The sequence below is a fragment of the Cyprinus carpio genome, chromosome A23 (genome assembly GCF_018340385.1).
Source record: "Cyprinus carpio isolate SPL01 chromosome A23, ASM1834038v1, whole genome shotgun sequence".
In the NCBI taxonomy this organism is placed as follows: domain Eukaryota; kingdom Metazoa; phylum Chordata; class Actinopteri; order Cypriniformes; family Cyprinidae; genus Cyprinus; species Cyprinus carpio.
The window spans coordinates 4,820,880-4,840,453 of record NC_056594.1 but is presented as its reverse complement, the minus strand read 5'-3'; the positions used below and the strand labels follow the sequence as shown (position 1 = coordinate 4,840,453).

The 19,574-nt window shown below is 40.2% G+C and overlaps 2 protein-coding genes and 1 long non-coding RNA gene across 3 annotated transcripts; all 3 read left to right on the top strand.

The window, feature by feature from the left end:
* The first annotated feature begins 543 nt into the window (after positions 1–543).
* LOC122135193 (dystrophin-like) lies at positions 544–9,888 on the top strand. Its single transcript, XM_042713950.1, has 5 exons — positions 544–580; positions 2,473–2,588; positions 5,743–5,874; positions 5,961–6,074; positions 9,661–9,888. Exons 2-5 carry the CDS (start codon positions 2,511–2,513, stop codon positions 9,850–9,852), a joined length of 516 nt encoding a protein of 171 aa, XP_042569884.1. The 5' UTR covers positions 544–580; positions 2,473–2,510; the 3' UTR covers positions 9,853–9,888.
* A 176-nt stretch (positions 9,889–10,064) lies between these two features.
* Positions 10,065–11,796, top strand: LOC122135212 (utrophin-like). Its single transcript, XM_042713963.1, has 6 exons — positions 10,065–10,224; positions 10,421–10,600; positions 10,722–10,856; positions 11,260–11,412; positions 11,510–11,672; positions 11,774–11,796. Exons 1-6 carry the CDS (start codon positions 10,099–10,101, stop codon positions 11,794–11,796), a joined length of 780 nt encoding a protein of 259 aa, XP_042569897.1. The 5' UTR covers positions 10,065–10,098.
* Positions 11,797–14,076: 2,280 nt separating this feature from the next.
* LOC122135192 lies at positions 14,077–14,460 on the top strand. Its single transcript, XR_006153399.1, has 2 exons — positions 14,077–14,217; positions 14,405–14,460. It is a non-coding gene; the product is annotated as an uncharacterized LOC122135192 (long non-coding RNA).
* Positions 14,461–19,574: the final 5,114 nt, after the last annotated feature.

Below are 19,574 nucleotides of genomic sequence, written 5' to 3'. Positions count from 1 at the left end.
AAAATAAAGGTTTTTTTATTGGCATTGATGGTTCCATGAAGAACCGTCAGCATCCATAGAACCTTTCCATTGCACAAGATGAAAGTGAAATAAAGTTCTTCAGGTTATTAAAATGATGTTCACACTAAGAAAAACATGTTCTTTTAAGAACTGATCACTGAAGGTTCTTTGGGGAAGCAGTTCTCAAAAGAACCATCTTTTCTTTAGAACATTTTAATGATCTAAAGAACCTTTTGTGGAATGCAAAGGTTCCATGGATGTTCTTTCATGAAAAGTTCTTCATGAAACCCATTGGTGCCAACAAAGAACCTTTATTTTTAAGATTGTAGTAATCTTCACTTTATGTGATTTTTGCTGAGTTGTTAATAGAGCAAATGTGTACTGTGTTTGTGTTTCAGGCTCGTATAGCAGAGCTGGAAAAGCTTCAGGCACAGGTGGAAGATCTGTGTTCTCAGACGGAGCGTCTGGCCGCAGAACCCGGAGCCCCTGACACCACGAGGTCCAGTGTGACAGCGCTGGCATCACGCCACAGCACACACTATTCAAGAGCTCAAGACGCGGCAGCAGGACATCACTACAGGTATACACTGGCAAAATTACAGCCCTTACACATAGCATTTAAAGAATGTCGCTCCAGCCTGCAATTTGAGGGAACTTGGGATTTAGAAAATTGGCAGTTGAGCTTTTCTTTCTAAGCTACAAATATAGAGAAATGAAATCGCTTCTGGAGAAAGAACAACATTCTTACGGGATAGTTTAAGGCAGCAGTGCCAATGCTTATTCACCCTCATGTCATTCCACTGCGTAGGACTTTGTTCATTGTTTCGGACACAAAAATTTGGAAGGATGTCCAGCCTGCTCTTTCCATACTGTAAAAAAAGAGTGTAACTGGTTCTGTCAAGCTCCAAAAATGACAAAAAAACACCATAAAAAGTTTGTGAGCTGTCCATTAGGCAGCATAAAGACTGAAATGCCACCTCATAAGTTTATAAACCTCATAAAAAAGCTCTCTACATAAGTAATAACACCACACAAGTAACATAGGAGACGTAACTGATTTCAATAGTTAAGCCAAGCTAACAATGTGAAACCAGAAACCTGTAGAAATAGACATGATTGAAATATTAACAGAATACACTGTAATGTCTAAGGAATGTAAATCCTGCCTTTCGGTAAAAGAGCAAGGCTGTGTACCAAAATCACTTTCTGTCTTGAGTAGGTACTTATTTTGATTAAAAAAAAGTATGTTCTATTTAATATGAATGTAATCCAGACATACTACATCCGCAACAGAGCCCTAAGTTCTAACAATGGCAAGGTTTCATTCCCTGATAAAATGACATTTTTTGGATAAAAAAAAGAAAACATCTGGTTTTGTGTTGTGAGTGCAACTGTGACCTTAAGATACTGCCTATGTTGGCCGTTCACTTGGTTTAGGAGCAGATCTACAGGAAGATTGAGGCTCACTGAGGTTTCAGAAGTCCTGGGGTTTGAATTGGTGCCAAGGGGTGCAGAACCTCTGTTTCTCTTGTTCGCTTTCAGTTTTATTTAAAGACAGAAATAGTGACTTACTCAACAGGTAAATCATTTATGGAACCAACAAGAGCAGAGCCAGAGAGAGAGAGAGAGCGGTCTATTTATGGCTGTAATGTCAGTGTGGCCCATTAGAAAACTTTTACACACCAATAAACCTCTGAGTGTGTGTGTGTGCATGCTAGAAAGAGCTCTAAGTAAGAGTACATTAGTGTTTAAACCTTAAAGCCTGAGCAGATCTCTTAGCTAGTCATGGAAATGAGGACATACCATAGACTTCTATTGTTTTACGTACAGCTAATAACTATAGACGGACCCCATTCTGAAAAACGGTTTCCACGATGTCTCAGAACGATGCTTTGTCTGATTTAGCTAACTTCTGGGACCGTTTTGTGCCCAAAGTTTAGCTGAATAAACACACACGTTTACTTAGCTGACTTTATATACAGCTAATTATAATGACTAGCATAAACCCCTGTAGCAGTTTTGTGGCTGCATTAAATATAAACAGTTGAATGTTCGTGGGACAATCGGAAAGCTAATGTTTCATGATTTGACCTGTTGACCTCTAACATCTGGGATTCAAGCTAAGCCACACACAATGACAAACACAAATAAGCTGCAGGCAGTTATTTATGTCTCTTCTCTGATATCCAACATCCAATAAACATCTTAGGAGCTGGGGGTGGGGGGGGTAGTTGACTCTCAATTATTGTATATCATATACAGTCACAGGCCTATTTGGCATATATATATATATCATCATACATCATATCTTATCATGCATTTTTATGAGCTTATATTAATTGACATGGAAGGACTGAATATTTGTTGTTTAAGAAATGCAAAACTGGCAAAATGTGGTGAAAAGTGTGAAATGGTGACCAGTTACAGCATCAAAATTATTTAATCAATGTATTGATGGATTTGTGTCTGTAGTTTTGTCCAGGCTGGCGGGGTCCAGAGCGCTGCAGCAGATGGAGTCCAGACTGAACACAGTCAGCGCTGATATCAGAGACATCACCACAGCTGAACAGAGAGTCATCAAAGCTCAGGTGTGTGTGTGTGTGTTTGACAGAGATGCTCGTATGAAGTGTCCAGAAGTCAGTTTCAGTCACACCTGCCAGCAGTGAGTGAATTGAGACTATTTGCCTGACATGATATGTGTGATTGGCCACAGACACTTTCTTCAGTACACGATTTATGTATCTTTGATTTAGGGATGCACGATAAATATCGGCATGATATTTAATGCGCATCTCGTCAGTATAGCCGGTTCTGTAATCAGTGGTAAATCTCTACACGTGCATGCTTTCATGTGGAATAGTATTTATTACACAGAGCCGTTGTTCACTGACAAGTTGCACAAATCTTGCGCAAAATATGATTGTGTTTTTGCGCAGCTTGTCAGTGAACAACGGCTCTGTGTAGTAAATGATTGCCTCTTACATTAAATCAATGAGCGTTAAAGCCTGTTCACACAACTTTAATGATAACTATAAAAATACAGTATTCTCACGGGAAATAGAGGTCCATTGTCTATTGTCAATGTTGTAGTGATGAAGCACAGCTCACACAGAAGTCACTTTCAGATCAAGCAGCCTTCTGTTGGCTAATGCAGTGAATCTGCATGAGAAACTTGAACCCGGTGCATAATCTGCATTGGGAAATCTTTCGCCCTTATTTGAAATTCCTGATCGGGTGGATTCCTGTTGAAATTACTGGAATCTGTCCATGAAAATGTGCAGAACAATGGTAAATGTAAGCGTACCTGAATTTTGTGAGACAATGCTGCTCTGAAATGAGACAAATTCTTCACTAAATTCATGTTCCAGTTACACTTGGGGGAAGTCATGGCCTTGTGGTCAGAGAGTTTGACTCCTAACCCTAAGGTTGTGGGTTTGAGTCTCGGGCCGGCAATACCACGACTGAGGTGCCCTTGAGCGAGACACCAAACCCCCAACTGCTCCCCAGGCGCTGCAGCATAAATGGCTGCCCACTGCTCCGGGTGTGTGCTCATGGTGTGTGTTCACTTGCTGTGTGTGTGCACTTTGGATGGGTTAAATGCAGAGCACAAATTTTGAGTATGGGCCACCATACTTGGCTGTATGTCACATCACTTTCACTTTCACTTAAAGGTGATGTATGTAGGCTTGACACTGAGTGGTTAAACTAGGTATTGCAGTATAAATTCAAAATATTGGAGAAGTTTTTTTTTTTTTTTTTTTCACCTGGCCCCTCCTCCTCAGACTTGACACACGCAGGTTGCTAGATTGACAACACCAACAAGAAAGACCACACTTTACGATGAATGAAATGAAATACGCTATTTTCTGCCAACTGGCAACCCGGGGTGCCAAAATACAATCGGGTAAACTGGCAGTGGCCAGGTTTCACAAACCAAAACAGAGACTGACATTCTGGCCTGGAATGCACATTTTCAAAGGAGAATAGCTGACTGTAGCATTGTTTTTCAGATAACCAAGTATGTTAACAAGTATGATAAATTTTTATGCTTTAGTAGAGCCAAAAACTTACATACAGCACCTTTAATGTTGAGACACTTTCCAGGTATTTTGTATTTTTACATTAACAATATAATTAAAGGGGACATCGGATGAAATGTTCACTTTTGTAGCTTTTTTGCATTTAGTTGGATTTCTGGTTCACAGGTCGCACCACAGAAGAGAGGGGCGGGGTGAGCAGAGCTCATTATCATTTAAAGAGACATGCACCAAAACAACTCGCTGGGAACAGAGCTGTTTTGTTTTACAAGACCATTGAGGAATTTTAACCAAAGCATGTTACAGACATTTCATAAAGACCCTAAAGAATCATACCAACTTGTGGAAAGTGGGCATCCAAAGCCAGTTTTGCTCTCGTTTGGCGCTTGACGGGAAACCTGCTTGTTAAATCTATCCGTGCTTGTTGTGTTAGTTTAGCATTGTGCCATATGTTTATTCTCTGTTTGAATCTCCACTTGATCCATGTGTTCAGTCCTTTAGCTGACATGAGTTTCTTTCTTTAACTCCATGAATGATGGGGAAGAAAGCCAACGACTAAGATGGCAAAACAGCCAAAGAGAGCAAATGCTGGCTGGGATTTGTTTAAAGTTCTATAAATATTTATCCTCTGCTGTGTTCGTCTCTGGCCTCCGCCAGGAGAGATGGGGCGTGCGCCGGGCACTGCCCACGTGGCACAGAAGGGCTTCTGATGGCCGTCTGCACAGCTCTGAGCAGCCCACACAAACAGCCAAAATATGACCCTACGATCCACTTATGTAATGTCTGTCATATACTAGAACTGATTATGGACTGTGAGAAGCAGAAACTCCTGTTTTAGCCGTGACTTCTTTAAGGGGGAGTGAAAGGGATCTTTGTAGGTTTTTTTGGGTGGAGTTGTGTCTCCATCTGCGGGCGGTGAAGGAAGTACTGCACTCATGATCTTTTTACAATGATCCTATAATGATTATATGCATGGCAGTGAATGATAAAGAATTTGGTAGCATTGAGTTTGTAAACATTTGTACATTTTCAACAGTAGTTCATGAATGTGTACAGTAAGCATCAATGTAAAAACATAGCTTCCGAACACTTTGGATACATGTGTACACATCAAACATATGTTAATATTAAAATATTAATTTTTAGCTTTTAGTTTTAAATTTTAATTTTTTGTTTCTTTAGCCATTTTGTTGTGCATTTGTCGTTTTAGGAGAGCTTTTTTAAAATTCTGTTTAGCTTTATTTTATTTCAGTTTGTTTATTTATAACTTCAACTTAAATTTATTTCTGTTATTTGTCAGTTGTTTTGACAGCAACTCTTATTTTTAAGTGGTTTTTCATGTAATATTCATGCTTTCAAATTCAGCTTTATTTCAGTTAACATAAATTTTAACTGAAAATTTTCATTTCTGTGTCCCAAACGAGGTCAAGTATTATGCAAATTGTAATTTTTCTAGTATCACGTGATATTATGCACTATATTAATGCCACTTTTCCCCTAGTTTTCTCTAGTTTATAAAAACTGTTGTTTATCTGCTTTCCTAAGTCAGTTGATGAAAAAGTGAAATCATAATTTTACAGCATGTCTGTAATGATTTGGCAGGGGATTTATTCTTAGTTACTATGGTGGCTGTTATAAATTTGAACGATCTAAAGTATGATCTGATGAATCTGCAGGAGGTAATGTATTTTGACCTGTTTTCTAGGCTCTTTGTGCTGAGATAGAGCAGGAGGCGTCGAAGGCAGCAGAGCAGCAGGGCTGGACTGAGCTCTCCACGGCCGCCCAGGATCAGCTCAGCATGCTGCAGTGCATTCTGGGTAGCATGAAGGACACAAAGGTGAGAGCTGTGCCATCAGACTGATTCGGATTAATTTCTTTGCATGGATGTGGTGTGTTTTTGACGGTGGTGTTGATGTTGATCAGGTGAAGCATGAGGAGGTGGAGCGCTGGCTGAATGCTGCTGATGAGCTGCTGTCTCGAGACGCCAGCAGCTTCAGCCAAGCTGACAAACTCCAGGAAGAAGTCAACCAGTGCAAGGTCAGAGGTCAACGCATTCAATAAGTCATTCATGTGGAAGGGTACTGTTTAATAAAGGTCGAATAAACTTTAAGAGTCAAAAAAGCATTTCAGACAACACTAAATGAATACCTGTGGCTCCCGACAATATATTAAGGTCTTATGAAGCGAAATGATCGGTTCGTGCAAGAAACTGAACAGAATTTATAGCATTATTACCTGTAATACAAAGCCTCAGACAATGAGGAAATATGATTCTTTTCTGCAAACTGGATCTTTCGGACAGTTCGATTCAATGAACTGGTTCAGTTCACTAGTTTGTGTAATCACGCAATGACATAAACGTATATGCTATTGTATTATTAAAGCATGCAATAATCATGTGAAACATGGATGTTTTACAAGCAAATTAAGTGAATAAACTTGTTTTCACCAGCTCATCTTTTTACAGAAACAATGAGAAACCATAAAAAGGTTCATTTCGCCCCTTCATTCAAGTGTTTGGTTCATGCATGCGCGTATCAGTGACTCATCAGTCTTCAGTCCGAGTCGAACTGTTTCCCTCAGTTTAGTGACTGTTGGAGAAACTAGAGGGCTGAATGATTCACAGGATCATAAACACCGATATTTTCGGCTCATTTTGAGGCATCTGAAAGTGAGTTTTGATTGAGGGAACTTGTAGATCTGTGAACTGTTTCAGATGTTAAGTCTGATTTGGTGAATTGGTTCAACTAGTTCACCAAAAAGAACCGGTTCAAAAGAATGATTCGTTCACAAACAGGACGTCTGAGGCTCTGGATTACAGGTAATAATGTTGTAAATAATGATCAGTTTCTTGCACAGACTAATCATATATTTGTGGGTATAGTTCTGTTAAAATGATTGTAAGTCTGAGCCTCGTCACAAGCATTTTAATGCAGTGTAACTGTGCAAATGACAAATAAATGACTCTTGGATGGCCTGAGGGTGAGTAAATGAATAGCAAATTTTCATTTTTTGGTGAACTATCCCTTTAAGAAAGCATCTGATCATAGCGATATGGATATTTTTGCATGAGCTCTAGATTTTAAAAACTCCACTTTATACAATAAATTGCTTTTAAGGGATAGTTCACCCAAAAATGAAAATCACCCCATAGTTTACTCACCATCAAGCCATCCTAGGTGTATATGAATCTCTTCTTTCAGATGATTCCAATCAGAGTTAGGCCTATATTAAAAATTGTCCTGGCTCTTCCAAGCTTTATAATGGCAGTGAGTGGATGTTTTTTTGCAATAGTCCAAAAGAAGTCCAATAAAATGCATCCATCCATCATAGCTACGGTGAGAATATGCTAGTCTCACGAGAACCAACATTTGTTAACAGGAGCCTCCTCTTGGCTTTTATTGAAATCCTCCAATATTTTTCTGTGTGGGACACTTTATATTATGGATAGATGTGCTTCATTGGACTTCTTTTGGGCTTTTGAAAAAATAACACCCATTCACTGCCATTATAAAGCTTGGAAGAGCCAGGACATTTTTTTTATATATAACTCCGATTGAATTTGTCTGAAAGAAGAAAGTCATATACAGGTCCTTCCAAAAAATTAGCATATTGTGAAAAAGTTCATTATTTTCCATAATGTAATGATAAAAATTAAACTTTCATATATTTTAGATTCATTGCACACCAACTGAAATATTTCAGGTCTTTTATTGTTTTAATACTGATGATTTTGGCATACAGCTCATGAAAACCCAAAATTCCTATCTCAAAAAATTATCATATTTCATCCGACAAATAAAAGAAAAGTGTTTTTTAATACAAAAAAGTCAACCTTCAAATAATTATGTTCAGTTATGCACTCAATACTTGGTCGGGAATCCTTTTGCAGAAATGACTGCTTCAATGCGGCGTGGCATGGAGGCAATCAGCCTGTGGCACTGCTGAGGTGTTATGGAGGCCCAGGATGCTTCGATAGCGGCCTTAAGCTCATCCAGAGTGTTGGGTCTTGCGCGTCTCTCAACTTTCTCTTTACAATATCCCACAGATTCTCTATGGGGTTCAGGTCAGGAGAGTTGGCAGGCCAATTGAGCACAGTAATACCATGGTCAGTAAACCATTTACCAGTGGTTTTGGCACTGTGAGCAGGTGCCAGGTCTTGCTGAAAAACGAAATCTTCATCTCCATAAAGCTTTTCAGCAGATGGAAGCATGAAGTGCTCCAAAATCTCCTGATAGCTAGCTGCATTGACCCTGCCCTTGATAAAACACAGTGGACCAACACCAGCAGCTGACATGGCACCCCAGACCATCACTGACTTTGGGTACTTGACACTGGACTTCAGGCATTTTGGCATTTCCTTCTCCCCAGTCTTCCTCCAGACTCTGGCACCTTGATTTCCGAATGACATGCAAAATTTGCTTTCATCCGAAAAAAAGTACTTTGGACCCACTGAGCAACAGTCCAGTGCTGCTTCTCTGTAGCCCAGGTCAGGTGCTTCTGCCGCTGTTTCTGGTTTAAAAGCACACGCCTGTGCACGGTGGCTCTGGATGTTTCTACTCCAGACTCAGTCCACTGCTTCCGCAGGTCCCCCAAGGTCTGGAATCGGTCCTTCTCCACAATCTTCCTCAGGGTCCGGTCACCTCTTCTCGTTGTGCAGCGTTTTTTTGCCACACTTTTTCCTTCCCACAGACTTCCCACTGAGGTGCCTTGATACAGCACTCTGGGAACAGCCAATTCGTTCAGAAATTTCTTTCTGTGTCTTACCCTCTCGCTTGAGGGTGTCAATGATGGCCTTCTGGGTTAACCTCTTACCCATGATTGCGGTTTTGAGTAATGAACCAGGCTGGGAGTTTTTAAAAAGCCTCAGGAATCTTTTGCAGGTGTTTAGCGTTAATTAGTTGATTCAGATGATTAGGTTAATAGCTCGTTTAGAGAACCTTTTCATGATATGCAAATTTTTTGAGATATGAATTTTGGGTTTTCATGAGCTGTATGCCAAAATCATCAGTATTAAAACAATAAAAGACCTGAAATATTTCAGTTGGTGTGCAATGAATCTAAAATATATGAAAGTTAAATTTTTATCATTACATTATGGAAAATAATTAACTTTTTCACAATATGCAAATTTTTTGAGAAGGACCTGTACACCTACAGTAGCGTGAGTAAATTATGGGCTTATTTTCACTTTTGGGTGAACTACCCCTTTAAGCAAGCAGCTTTACAGAATTAAACTTGAATAAGCAGAGTCAGTGCAGATTTCAGTTAAAATTTCAGTTCACTTCCACTATAAAGCAGCTCTGCAGTGTTTATGCTTTTACTCACGGGCATCTGATGGACTGAAACAAAACCCTCAGATGAATTTCGATCGAAATAACACACTAGTTTGTTCTTTGATTTCACTTGAAGTATATCGGGACCTTAATGATGCTAGTTTTACATAGTTTCTAGCTGTGTGACGCTGGTTTAGTTGGTTTATCAGCAGGCCCACCGTGGCTGAGCTGGTGGTGGACTTGAGCTGGTTTAATAAACATAATTTAAACTGGTTGAGATATCACCTGAAGTTGATGGTTGAGAAATTTCCTCAGCAACACCAAAGCTGTCCGCGCTGTCTGTGCAGGAGCTGGTGAGTGAGATGGAGAGTGTGGACTTGTCTCTGAAGCAGATGAGGGAGAATGTGACGGCCGTGCAGCAGAGCTCCATACCGGGTCTGATCAGCTGGGGGCAGACGGAGCTGGACGACAGTCAGAGACGCTGGGACACACTCAGTAAAGAGGTTCGAAAGATAACTTCTAGTGGTGCTGAACACTGAATGTCTTTAATGGCCTTTAACATCAAGTAGCTGCACAGCAAGGGCAAGGGCAGAACTCTTACAAGAGGTGGTTTAGTCAAGTAGAAACCAATCAGCAACCCACTTCCAAACCCTGCTTGATTCAGGAACATGCTCTTCTGGGATAAGTCACATTACGTTGATGTCAGTATAAACGTGGGGGTCCATCTTGATTGCAGTTGTTTTTAGAGGCGTGAGGAGCGTGTGAGTGACGGTCAGGAGAAAGTGATGAATCTGAAGAAAGACGTGGCGGAGATGCGCGAGTGGATGATTCAAGTGGACGAGGAGTTTCTCATGAGAGACTTTGAGTACAAGAGCCCTGAGGAGCTGGAGGAGGCGCTGCAGGAGATGAAGGTCTGTAGGAAGAGGTTGAAAAGTCATAACAGATTGATTATAACTAACTATAAGTCATATTTTTTTTTAATGATAATTTTCCTCTTTGTGTCTGACCTTTATAGTACAGAAAATTATTTATTTATTTTTTAAATTCTTTCTCTCTTCAATACTTTTTTTTTTTTTTTCGTAAATGCCTTCTCTGTGTGTGTTTCAGAGGGCTAAAGACGATGTGTTGCAGAAGGAAGTGCGTGTGAAGATTTTGAAGGACAACATTAATGTTCTGATTAGTAAGATGCCCCCTGGTGGTCCTGACCTGAGCCCTGAGCTCACTGAAGTGCTGCACAACTACCAGAAACTCTGTGATCGCTTCAAGAGCAAGTGCCACACGCTTGAGGTACACACACACACACACACAGAGCATGCTTTGCAATTGGACAGCCCTGCTCCAGGTGTGGTTTGATTGGTTCCTGGTTGGATGTTTAGCTGAAGTCTGATGTGTTTGCGCTGATGTTCAGGAGGTGTGGTCCTGCTGGATCGAGCTGCTGCAGTATCTGGACGTGGAGTCTGGCTGGTTAAAGACGCTGGAAGAGAAAGTTCAAGCCACTGAGAACGTCCCAGAAAACACAGAGTCTATCAGCGAGGCTCTGGAGGTAACAGCTTTCATGCTAAAGGCGTGGCTTAGCTTGTTCAGTCAAATCTCGCACAGCCAAAATCCAGTAATTTTCAATATATATTCGCATTCTTGGGAATTTCAAGTGAGGGTGAAAGATTTCCCCATGCAGATTTCGCAACGAGTTCAAGTTGCTCAGACAAATTGACCAACAGAAAGCTGCTTGGTTTGAAAGTGATTCAAACTTTACTACACTATTGACAATGGGTCTTTTTTTGCTCCTAAAAATATTGCTAATGTGACCGCAACCAAAGCATTACAAATACGATGTGACCACATACATTTTTTGGTTGCGTCTGTTTGTGGTGTGAGTAATCGGATCACGTTTTGAATCCCGAGTTGTTGTTAATACTCTATTCATGGTGTAATCATGTCTCTTTCAGTCTCTGGAGTCGGTTTCTCTGCGTCATCCGGGTGATAACAGGACTCAGATCCGAGAGCTGGGCCAGACTCTCATAGACGGAGGCATTCTGGACGAAATCATCAGCGAGAAACTGGAGAACTTCAATTTGCGCTACGAAGATCTGACTCAGCTGGTGTGTTTGTCTTGAATAGATCAAATGACTCCCCAGAACTGATTCAGATTCACATCATATGCACAGCATTGGATTCATGTGTGTGTGTGTGTTGTAGGCTGCCGCACGTCAGATGTCTCTGGAGCAGAAGTTGGGGACTCTGAGAGAGAACGAGACGGCCTTACACACACTACAGACGTCCCTGACGCAGCTGGACCAGACGCTCACCTCGTACCTCACTGACCGCATCGACGCCTTCCAGCTGCCCACAGGAAGCTCAGGTACACACACACTCCTCATTCACAGCAGTTAACCACAAGAAGCAGCAGCATTTCAGGGTCACAGTCTGTATCTTTTCTGACTGTGACAATCAGATTTCAAGGGAAGCTGGCGCCTCGGTCCTGACCGCATCACACTGTTTTTTTTTACTGGGTGTTTTTTGGGGGGGAATATATTTGCATTTATTCACATGCGATTGGATTAGCTACCCATGTGCTGGACCGTCATGAGCGCATCAGAGGGTGCACCTGCACTACACCCCTGGTTAGGGCTGCACAATTCATCGAATTTCTAATCATGAATACAATTATGGATGCCACAATTACGCAAATGTATAAAGTGGCAATTAATCATTCAAAGTCCACTTATGTTATTCTCCGTGCTTAAGATGTGTTTTTTTCTTAAGATGTGGTTTTTTCCCATTATTTTAATTTTAGTTTTAGTATAAAATTATAATACCATTCATATTTTTACTTTTTTATAATTTAAAGAAGAAACCAATCTGATGTATAGTTGACATTTGAGGCTTAATAGTATAGAAAAGTACTAAAAGTTTTCAGCTTGTTTATTTTCATATGAAAATACGGCACTCAGTTGCATCAAACAATGGTATAAACATCATTCAATATAAATTGTGATAATCGTAATTAATAATTGCAATTACAATTTCAAGGGAATAATCGACAGTTATGATTTTTGTCATAATCGTGCAGCCCTACTGCTGGTGTAGATATTGATAGATGCTTAGATTTTCAATAACCAGTGACAGATATGTTGTAATGCTACTTTTGTTTTTAAACTTCTTCGAGCTTATTATTTTACTCTTTGGCCTTTAACTTTAAAAATACAGATCATTCAGGCCGAAATCGCGGCCCATGAGGCCACACTGGAGGATCTGAGGAGGAGGAATGTAGGAAACGTACCTCTGACTGTCCCCAGAGGGCAAACCCAGTGCGAGGAGGAACCCTACTGGACCAGTTACAGGTGAGACACGATACTGTCCCTGCAGGACCGGAGAGGAAATGCAGATCACCCAGACTATTTTTTTCATTCATCACCCTGGTTTAGTAAGTAATCTTGGATGTTCAAGTTTTGAGATTTAATTCTGTGCAAGTGTTATTTTAGTATTATTTATATACTATTTTATATCTTTTTTTGTCATTTTCAATTCGTTATTTAGTTACATTTTAGTAATTTTGTTATGTGCGTTTGGTGTTTTATTAGGTTTTTGTCTTGTTTTTAATATTACTATTTATGTTTATTATTTATATTACTGTTTATTTAATTTCAGGTTTAGTTTTAGGTTTTGGTTCAGTTTTAGTTAATACTAATAACTGGTCTGCATATTTGTAAACCTTTAACGTTATTTGGATTCTTACTAGGTTGGAACAAATGCCCACTTTGTAAAAAAAAATAAAAAAAATAAATACAAATATATTTATTCCAATAAAAATTTGAATAAACTACATGACTTTTGCCCAGATTTTTTTTGGAGGATATCAAACATGCTTGATATTTTGAGCCGGTTATAGAACACGTAATGCTTTCATTTGATATGCCTCAGCAAGGCGCCTGATTCTGTGTGTGTTTGTGGTGTGGATTGTTAATCTGTGATCATCCGTCTAGTAATGTTTGATCTTCAGTCATTTAGTGTATGATGACCAGTCTTTCCTCTGTGACCTTTAACACAATTGTCAAGTGAATGATGCCTAGTGTTTTTAAATCTGTTCAGATTTTAATAGTGATGTAGTGTATTCCAGCCTTAAAGTTTATCTTGTGTGTTTCTGTTCTGTTTAGCGGAAACTCCGTGAGATTAGTACAAAATTCCAGCTGTTCCAGAAACCAGCCAACTTTGAGCAGCGGATGCTGGACTGCAAGAGGATTCTGGAAAACGCGAAAAGCTGAACTTCACATCCTGGACCTGAAAGACAGACAACCAGAGGAGATCCAAACCCACCTGAACGGATGCATGGTGAGAAAAACACACCGCTGTTATTTTAAGTATTAATTCTATACTATTATAGTACACAATCATATTAGAAATGGCATTAAATTTTATAGTTTGAGTTTTCAATTTAATTGTAGGTTACATTTTAACAATTTGTAACATTTTTTTTTGTCTTTTTTATATTTCTATATAGCTTTATTTTTATTTCGTTTTTTTTGTTATTATAATTTTAGTACTACAACTTATTTGTTTCAGATAGTTTCCAGGGCAACATTTTATTTTATTTTATTTTATTTTATTTTATTTTATTTTTAATTTAATTTAATTTTTTTTTTCTTTTTTTTTTAAGATTTTTAATAGTTGGTTTTAAAGTAACAAAACTGAAACACACATCTCACACTGCTTGTGTTTTATGTATGCGTGTTTGTTTTTATAAATGCAGAAGCTGTATAAGATCTTTGAGCGAGGTGAAACTGGAGGTGGAGACGGTGATTAAAACAGGAAGACAGATCGTACAAAAACAGCAGACGGAAAATCCTAAAGGAATGGATGAACAGCTCACTGCCCTCAAATTACTCTACAATGAGCTGGGAGCTCAGGTGCACATTTTACACACACATTTCTAAAACGGCAATGAAAGCAGTTTCCAGTGAACAAAATCGAGCCTCGTCCTAAATTTGTCATTCAGAAATACATCGCATTACAAAAATAAGATGAGTTTGGAAAGCTACTTTCCTGTTGACTTTAGTGTAATTTGCCATAAATAGCTTTTGTCTGTGTCATTAGGTGACTGAGGGGAAGCAGGATTTGGAGAAAGCTTTGTCTCTGTCTCAGCGGCTGCAGAAGGACAGCGCCGCCCTGCAGGCCTGGATGAGCCACACTGAGACGCCGCTGAAAGAGAAGCTCAGCGCAGGAGACATGCCTGCCGATATCGAGACGGAGATCAAATGGGCCACGTGAGTGTGGTCGGACAGCCGCTCGCTTCGTGGAGTCTGTACTCAAGAGTGTGTGTTACACTGAGTGTTTGTCTGCAGGGTCTGTTGAAGGAGTCTGAGCTCAAGAAGAGCGATCTGTCTGTGGTGATGGAGAACAGCGCCGCCCTGCAGGCCTTAGTGGAGGGCAGCGAGGCTCAGCTGGAGGATCAGCTGTTTGAGCTCATGAGGACTGGGAGCGAGTGCACACACTGATCGAGGACTGGCTCAGTGCTGTTCTGGTGAGTGACTGCTTAAAGTTACCTGATGCAATTAAACTCTTTAGGTTCACATAATCCCAACTGCTTCATTCGTTTCTGCGTGATTTTGTCAAGACTGATTAGAAGAATAGCACCACATGATATACTTGCATTTGTGGTTTATGGGAACTCTCTCAAGGCAAGGCAAGTTTATCTACATTTTTAAAAAAATTTAACGTTATTTTTATAGGTAATTCAAGGCAAGGCAAGTTTATTACTGGCAATTTTGAATTTCAATAAAAACTCCGTTTTGTATGGTTTTTTTTTAGCCTTTTGGTTTACGGGGAAACAGGAAGTGTCCTCATAAACCATGTTTACGTTGTAGTACCCATGTCATTATACACATTTGTGTCCTCATAAAACATAGTATATACCATACACACACAACACCAAACACATCACATCACATTTACATATAAATATCTAAAATGGGGACATTTCATAGACCTTTTGTGTTATATATTCATCCAATTATAAATACTATAAACAAAACCCACCCCTGGACTTATCAGAATACTTTTTGCCCTTTTTTCTAATTCTTGAAATAGGTATCAAATGCAATACAGCAATACTAGAATACATGTTTTAGAGATGGAAAAATTGCATATTAATTACATTTAACTACAAAACAATATATTAAAAAAAAGTTTTTAATCTGTTGACAGCCCTAATTTTACCTGTTAGAAATATCGCATGTATGTTGTGTAGAGATGCTGTAATCATGCATGCTGTGTGTGTGTGTTGTCAGAAATCACATGCGTGAGGTGGAGATGTTTGATGAGAATTTGGCTCATATCAGCACGGTGGCTCTATCAGACGGGAGATACGACTGATGAGATGGAGAAGATGCCTGCAGCTGAGAAAGAGAGAATGATGAAGGTGAAAACACACACACAGACTTGGTTATTTGTATCATTTGTCTTTTCAGTGAAAGTGAATATTCAACAGTAAAATAGGTAATTTGATCCATTAGGATTCGTTTGGATCATAAATGTTAGGCTACAGTATTGTTGGTTAATATTATTTTTCCTCTGCCACAAGACTAAGTGGCAGAGAAAGTAATTACATTTTGATGAAAATAATAAAGACAAAAAATTGTTCTAGTCTAGTGAAACCTGATTTCATTAACACACATTAATGTATTTGAATCTGCTCTGTGTGTGTCATGACAGGCTGTGTTGTGTGAGTTTGAGGGAATGCGTGTGGCGTGTGGACCAGCGCTCGTGATCAGGGCAGTAATAATTGATGACCAGCAGGGGGCCTGCGAGCAGAGAGCTGGTGGAGCCCAAACTGGCCGACCTCAACCGCAACTTCCACAAGGTGGCGCAGCACATCAGCTCTGCTCAGGTAAGACGCCAGCGGCTCAGCACAGGCCTGAGTGGAGCTTGTTTTCCAGCTGTGGTGCTGGACAGACACTCATTAGCCAGTGCTGAGTGTGTGTGTGTTGTTCAGGTGTCTGCTGGTCTGGAGGTCAGACAGGAGGCTGTGCGGCCACAGCAGGAGGTGATAGACGGGAGGTCTGCTCCTCTTCTCTCCTCCTCCCAGCTACAGCTGTTTGAAGCAGACCTACAAGCTACTATCAGAGCACTGGAGCACAGGAGAAAACACACACGCCTGATGATGAGAGGGTACACACACCTATTAGAACACACACACACACACACACACACACACACACACCCCCCTGATTTAACACACACACACACACACACACACACACACCTGATTTAACACACACCACATACACACACACACACAAACGTAGCTGATTTTACACACAAACAAACAAACACACACACCTGATTTAACCACACATGCACACACACACCAATACCTGATTTAACACACACAACGACCTCACAGCACACACACACACACACACACACCCCCCTGGTTTTAAACACCCACACACAACACACAACAGACCAATACCTGATTTAACACACACACACACACACACCTGATTTAACACACACACAGACCAATACCTGATTTAACACACACACACACCCCTGATTTAACACACACACCACACACACACACACACACCCACACACCTGTTTTTAACAAACACACACACCACAGACCAATACCTGATTTAACACACAACACACCCCTGATTTTAACCACACACACACACACCCACCCACACCACACACAACACACACACACACGTAGCTGATTTTACACACAAACAACAAACACACACACAGACACACACACACACACACACACACATCACCATGATTTTAACACACATGCCACACACACCAACCCCTGATTTAACCACACATACACACACACGTAGCTTGATTTTAACACCAAACAAACACACACACACAACACCTGATTATAACACACCTTACACACACACGTAGCTGATTTTACACAGCAAACACACACACACACACAGCACACACACACACGCCCTGATTTTTAACACACCACGCAGACACACACCAATACCTTATGTAACAACACACACACACACACCCTCCTGATTTCAAAACCACACACACATACACACACGTAACTGATTTTGAACACACAAACACACACACACACACACACACAACACCTGATTTAACACACACACACACTACCTGACCTTAACAAAGTGAGATGACATAACATTTTCATAGTTCCACTCAGATACCTAATCTATATTAATGAATAGTTCCCCCAAAAATGAAATTTTCCCTGAAGATGTACTCCCCCCTCATTTCCTCAAGATCCAAGATTTAAAAAGGATGATTTTGTTTCTTCATCAGATTTGGAGAAATGTAGCATTGCATCACTTGCTCACCAATGGATCCTCATGCAGTGAATGGGTGCCGGTCAGAATGAGAGTCAACTGCTGATAAAACATCAAGTAATCCACAAGTAATCCACATCACCTCCAGTCCATCTGTTTACAGACGTAACATCAGAAGAAGTAAAAGCTGCGTGTTTGTAAGAAACAAATCTGTCATTGAAGGTCAGCACTAAGTGATTTTTGATAATTTTGATAACTCTTGAGCACCACACGATCACAACCCTGCCTGCCGGCCGCAGCATTTTCAAGCAAAAGCCAGCACAGAAAAATTGTCAAACAAACCAAAATCACCACAACTCGCTGATCAAGAAGAGTCCAGACCTTCCTGCTCCATGAATTTCTCCACTGCTGAAAGCTGCTCCAATATTTACTCAGTCCTACCTCTTTGCCCTGATTTCCCCGTTTACCATTCTCTTTTTAATGTTTTGTTCCTGTCGAAATGTTCCTCTTTTTATCTATCCATCTCACGCTATCGGTTCGTACGAGTCTGCTTGTATATCCGTCCTGTGCCTCAACTGAAGCGCTCTCTTCTTCCCCTATCATTACTAGACACACCCCTTAACTCATGCCTGATTGGCTGGCGAGTGTGTTGTGTGACTCGGGTCCGACACTGGTGGTCAATCGCGTTTTCAGACAGATATTGCTTAGTTTGCACCTTTAAGACCTTTTTTAACGTTCAAACTCATTGCTTTTGGGCTAAAATATACAGTCCTCCATTTCATAATAACACGTCCTCCAGTGGAAAAAAATAATCCTCACTCTGAATCAGGAGAGAAATCTGGAGAGAACAGGGACTTTTTTCAACTGGAGGAAGTAGTATAATGTATGTACGGACAATGGAATTGCATATTTTTGGCCATAAGTGCAGATAATGTTAAACATCTTATGATGGATTTTGTTATAAGCACAAGCTTTTGTCTCTCAATACATAACTGATGGACTGGAGTGCTGTGATTACTTGTGGATTATTGTGATGTTTTTATCAGTTAAGTGACTCTCATTCTGACGGCTACCCATTCACTGCAGTGCATCCATTGCTGAGCAAGGATGTGTACTACATTTCTCCAATCGTGATGAAGAAACCAATTAATTTTGAGATGGCCTAAGGGAGAGTAAATTTCAGGCAAATATCTAACTATTCATTTTAAACAACTATGAGTGTTTTTAATTATCTCCAAACACCAGATGCCTACATACAGTACAGCAGCGATTTGAAACGTGCCATGTGTTAGTCCTGAATGAGTGTGCTTTTGTGTTTTAGCTGTAGGAGCAGAAAGCTCATGTTGAGAGGTGTTGCGGATAGGAGAGGAGGTGCTGGCTGTCTGTTCCTGATGAGAGGACAGAAGAGAGTGAGACATCCGCAGGAGACTGCTGCTGTGCTCCAGACTTGCCACAAGGTCATTTCACGCACTTCTTACTATATCCAGCCACACATGAAACACCTTAAACTGCAGTAGTAACTTCTCCTGGTGACAGATTACTGCTTATTATACATATCACCAAACTCCTCTTGGGCCTCTAAAAACCCAAATTTTCTCTCAGACAAAATTAGGCTGCTTACTATTTGAAAAGCTTGCGTATGGTCAATTTAATTTGGCGGTTTGAATGTCCACAGTGTTTAATGCTATGCAGTTTTTTCCATACGTGCAGTTTGCTTATCTGTGATAAGTTGGTCTGTAACTGTAAGAAGACACCCTGATGTCAGAACCTTGCTTTGTTTTGGATATGTGTACGGCTGTTAAAACCTGCGGCTGGATTATGGCTATTCTACCGCTACCGTTTACATTCATGTTAAGTTTTGGCTACATTGCATATTTTACAACAGTTTCATAGGGGTTACAGTTTTTGTTACAGGTTTTTGTTTTTACAGGAATCATAATAGCTATGTCTATAGCTGTGGTTTTTGGCTA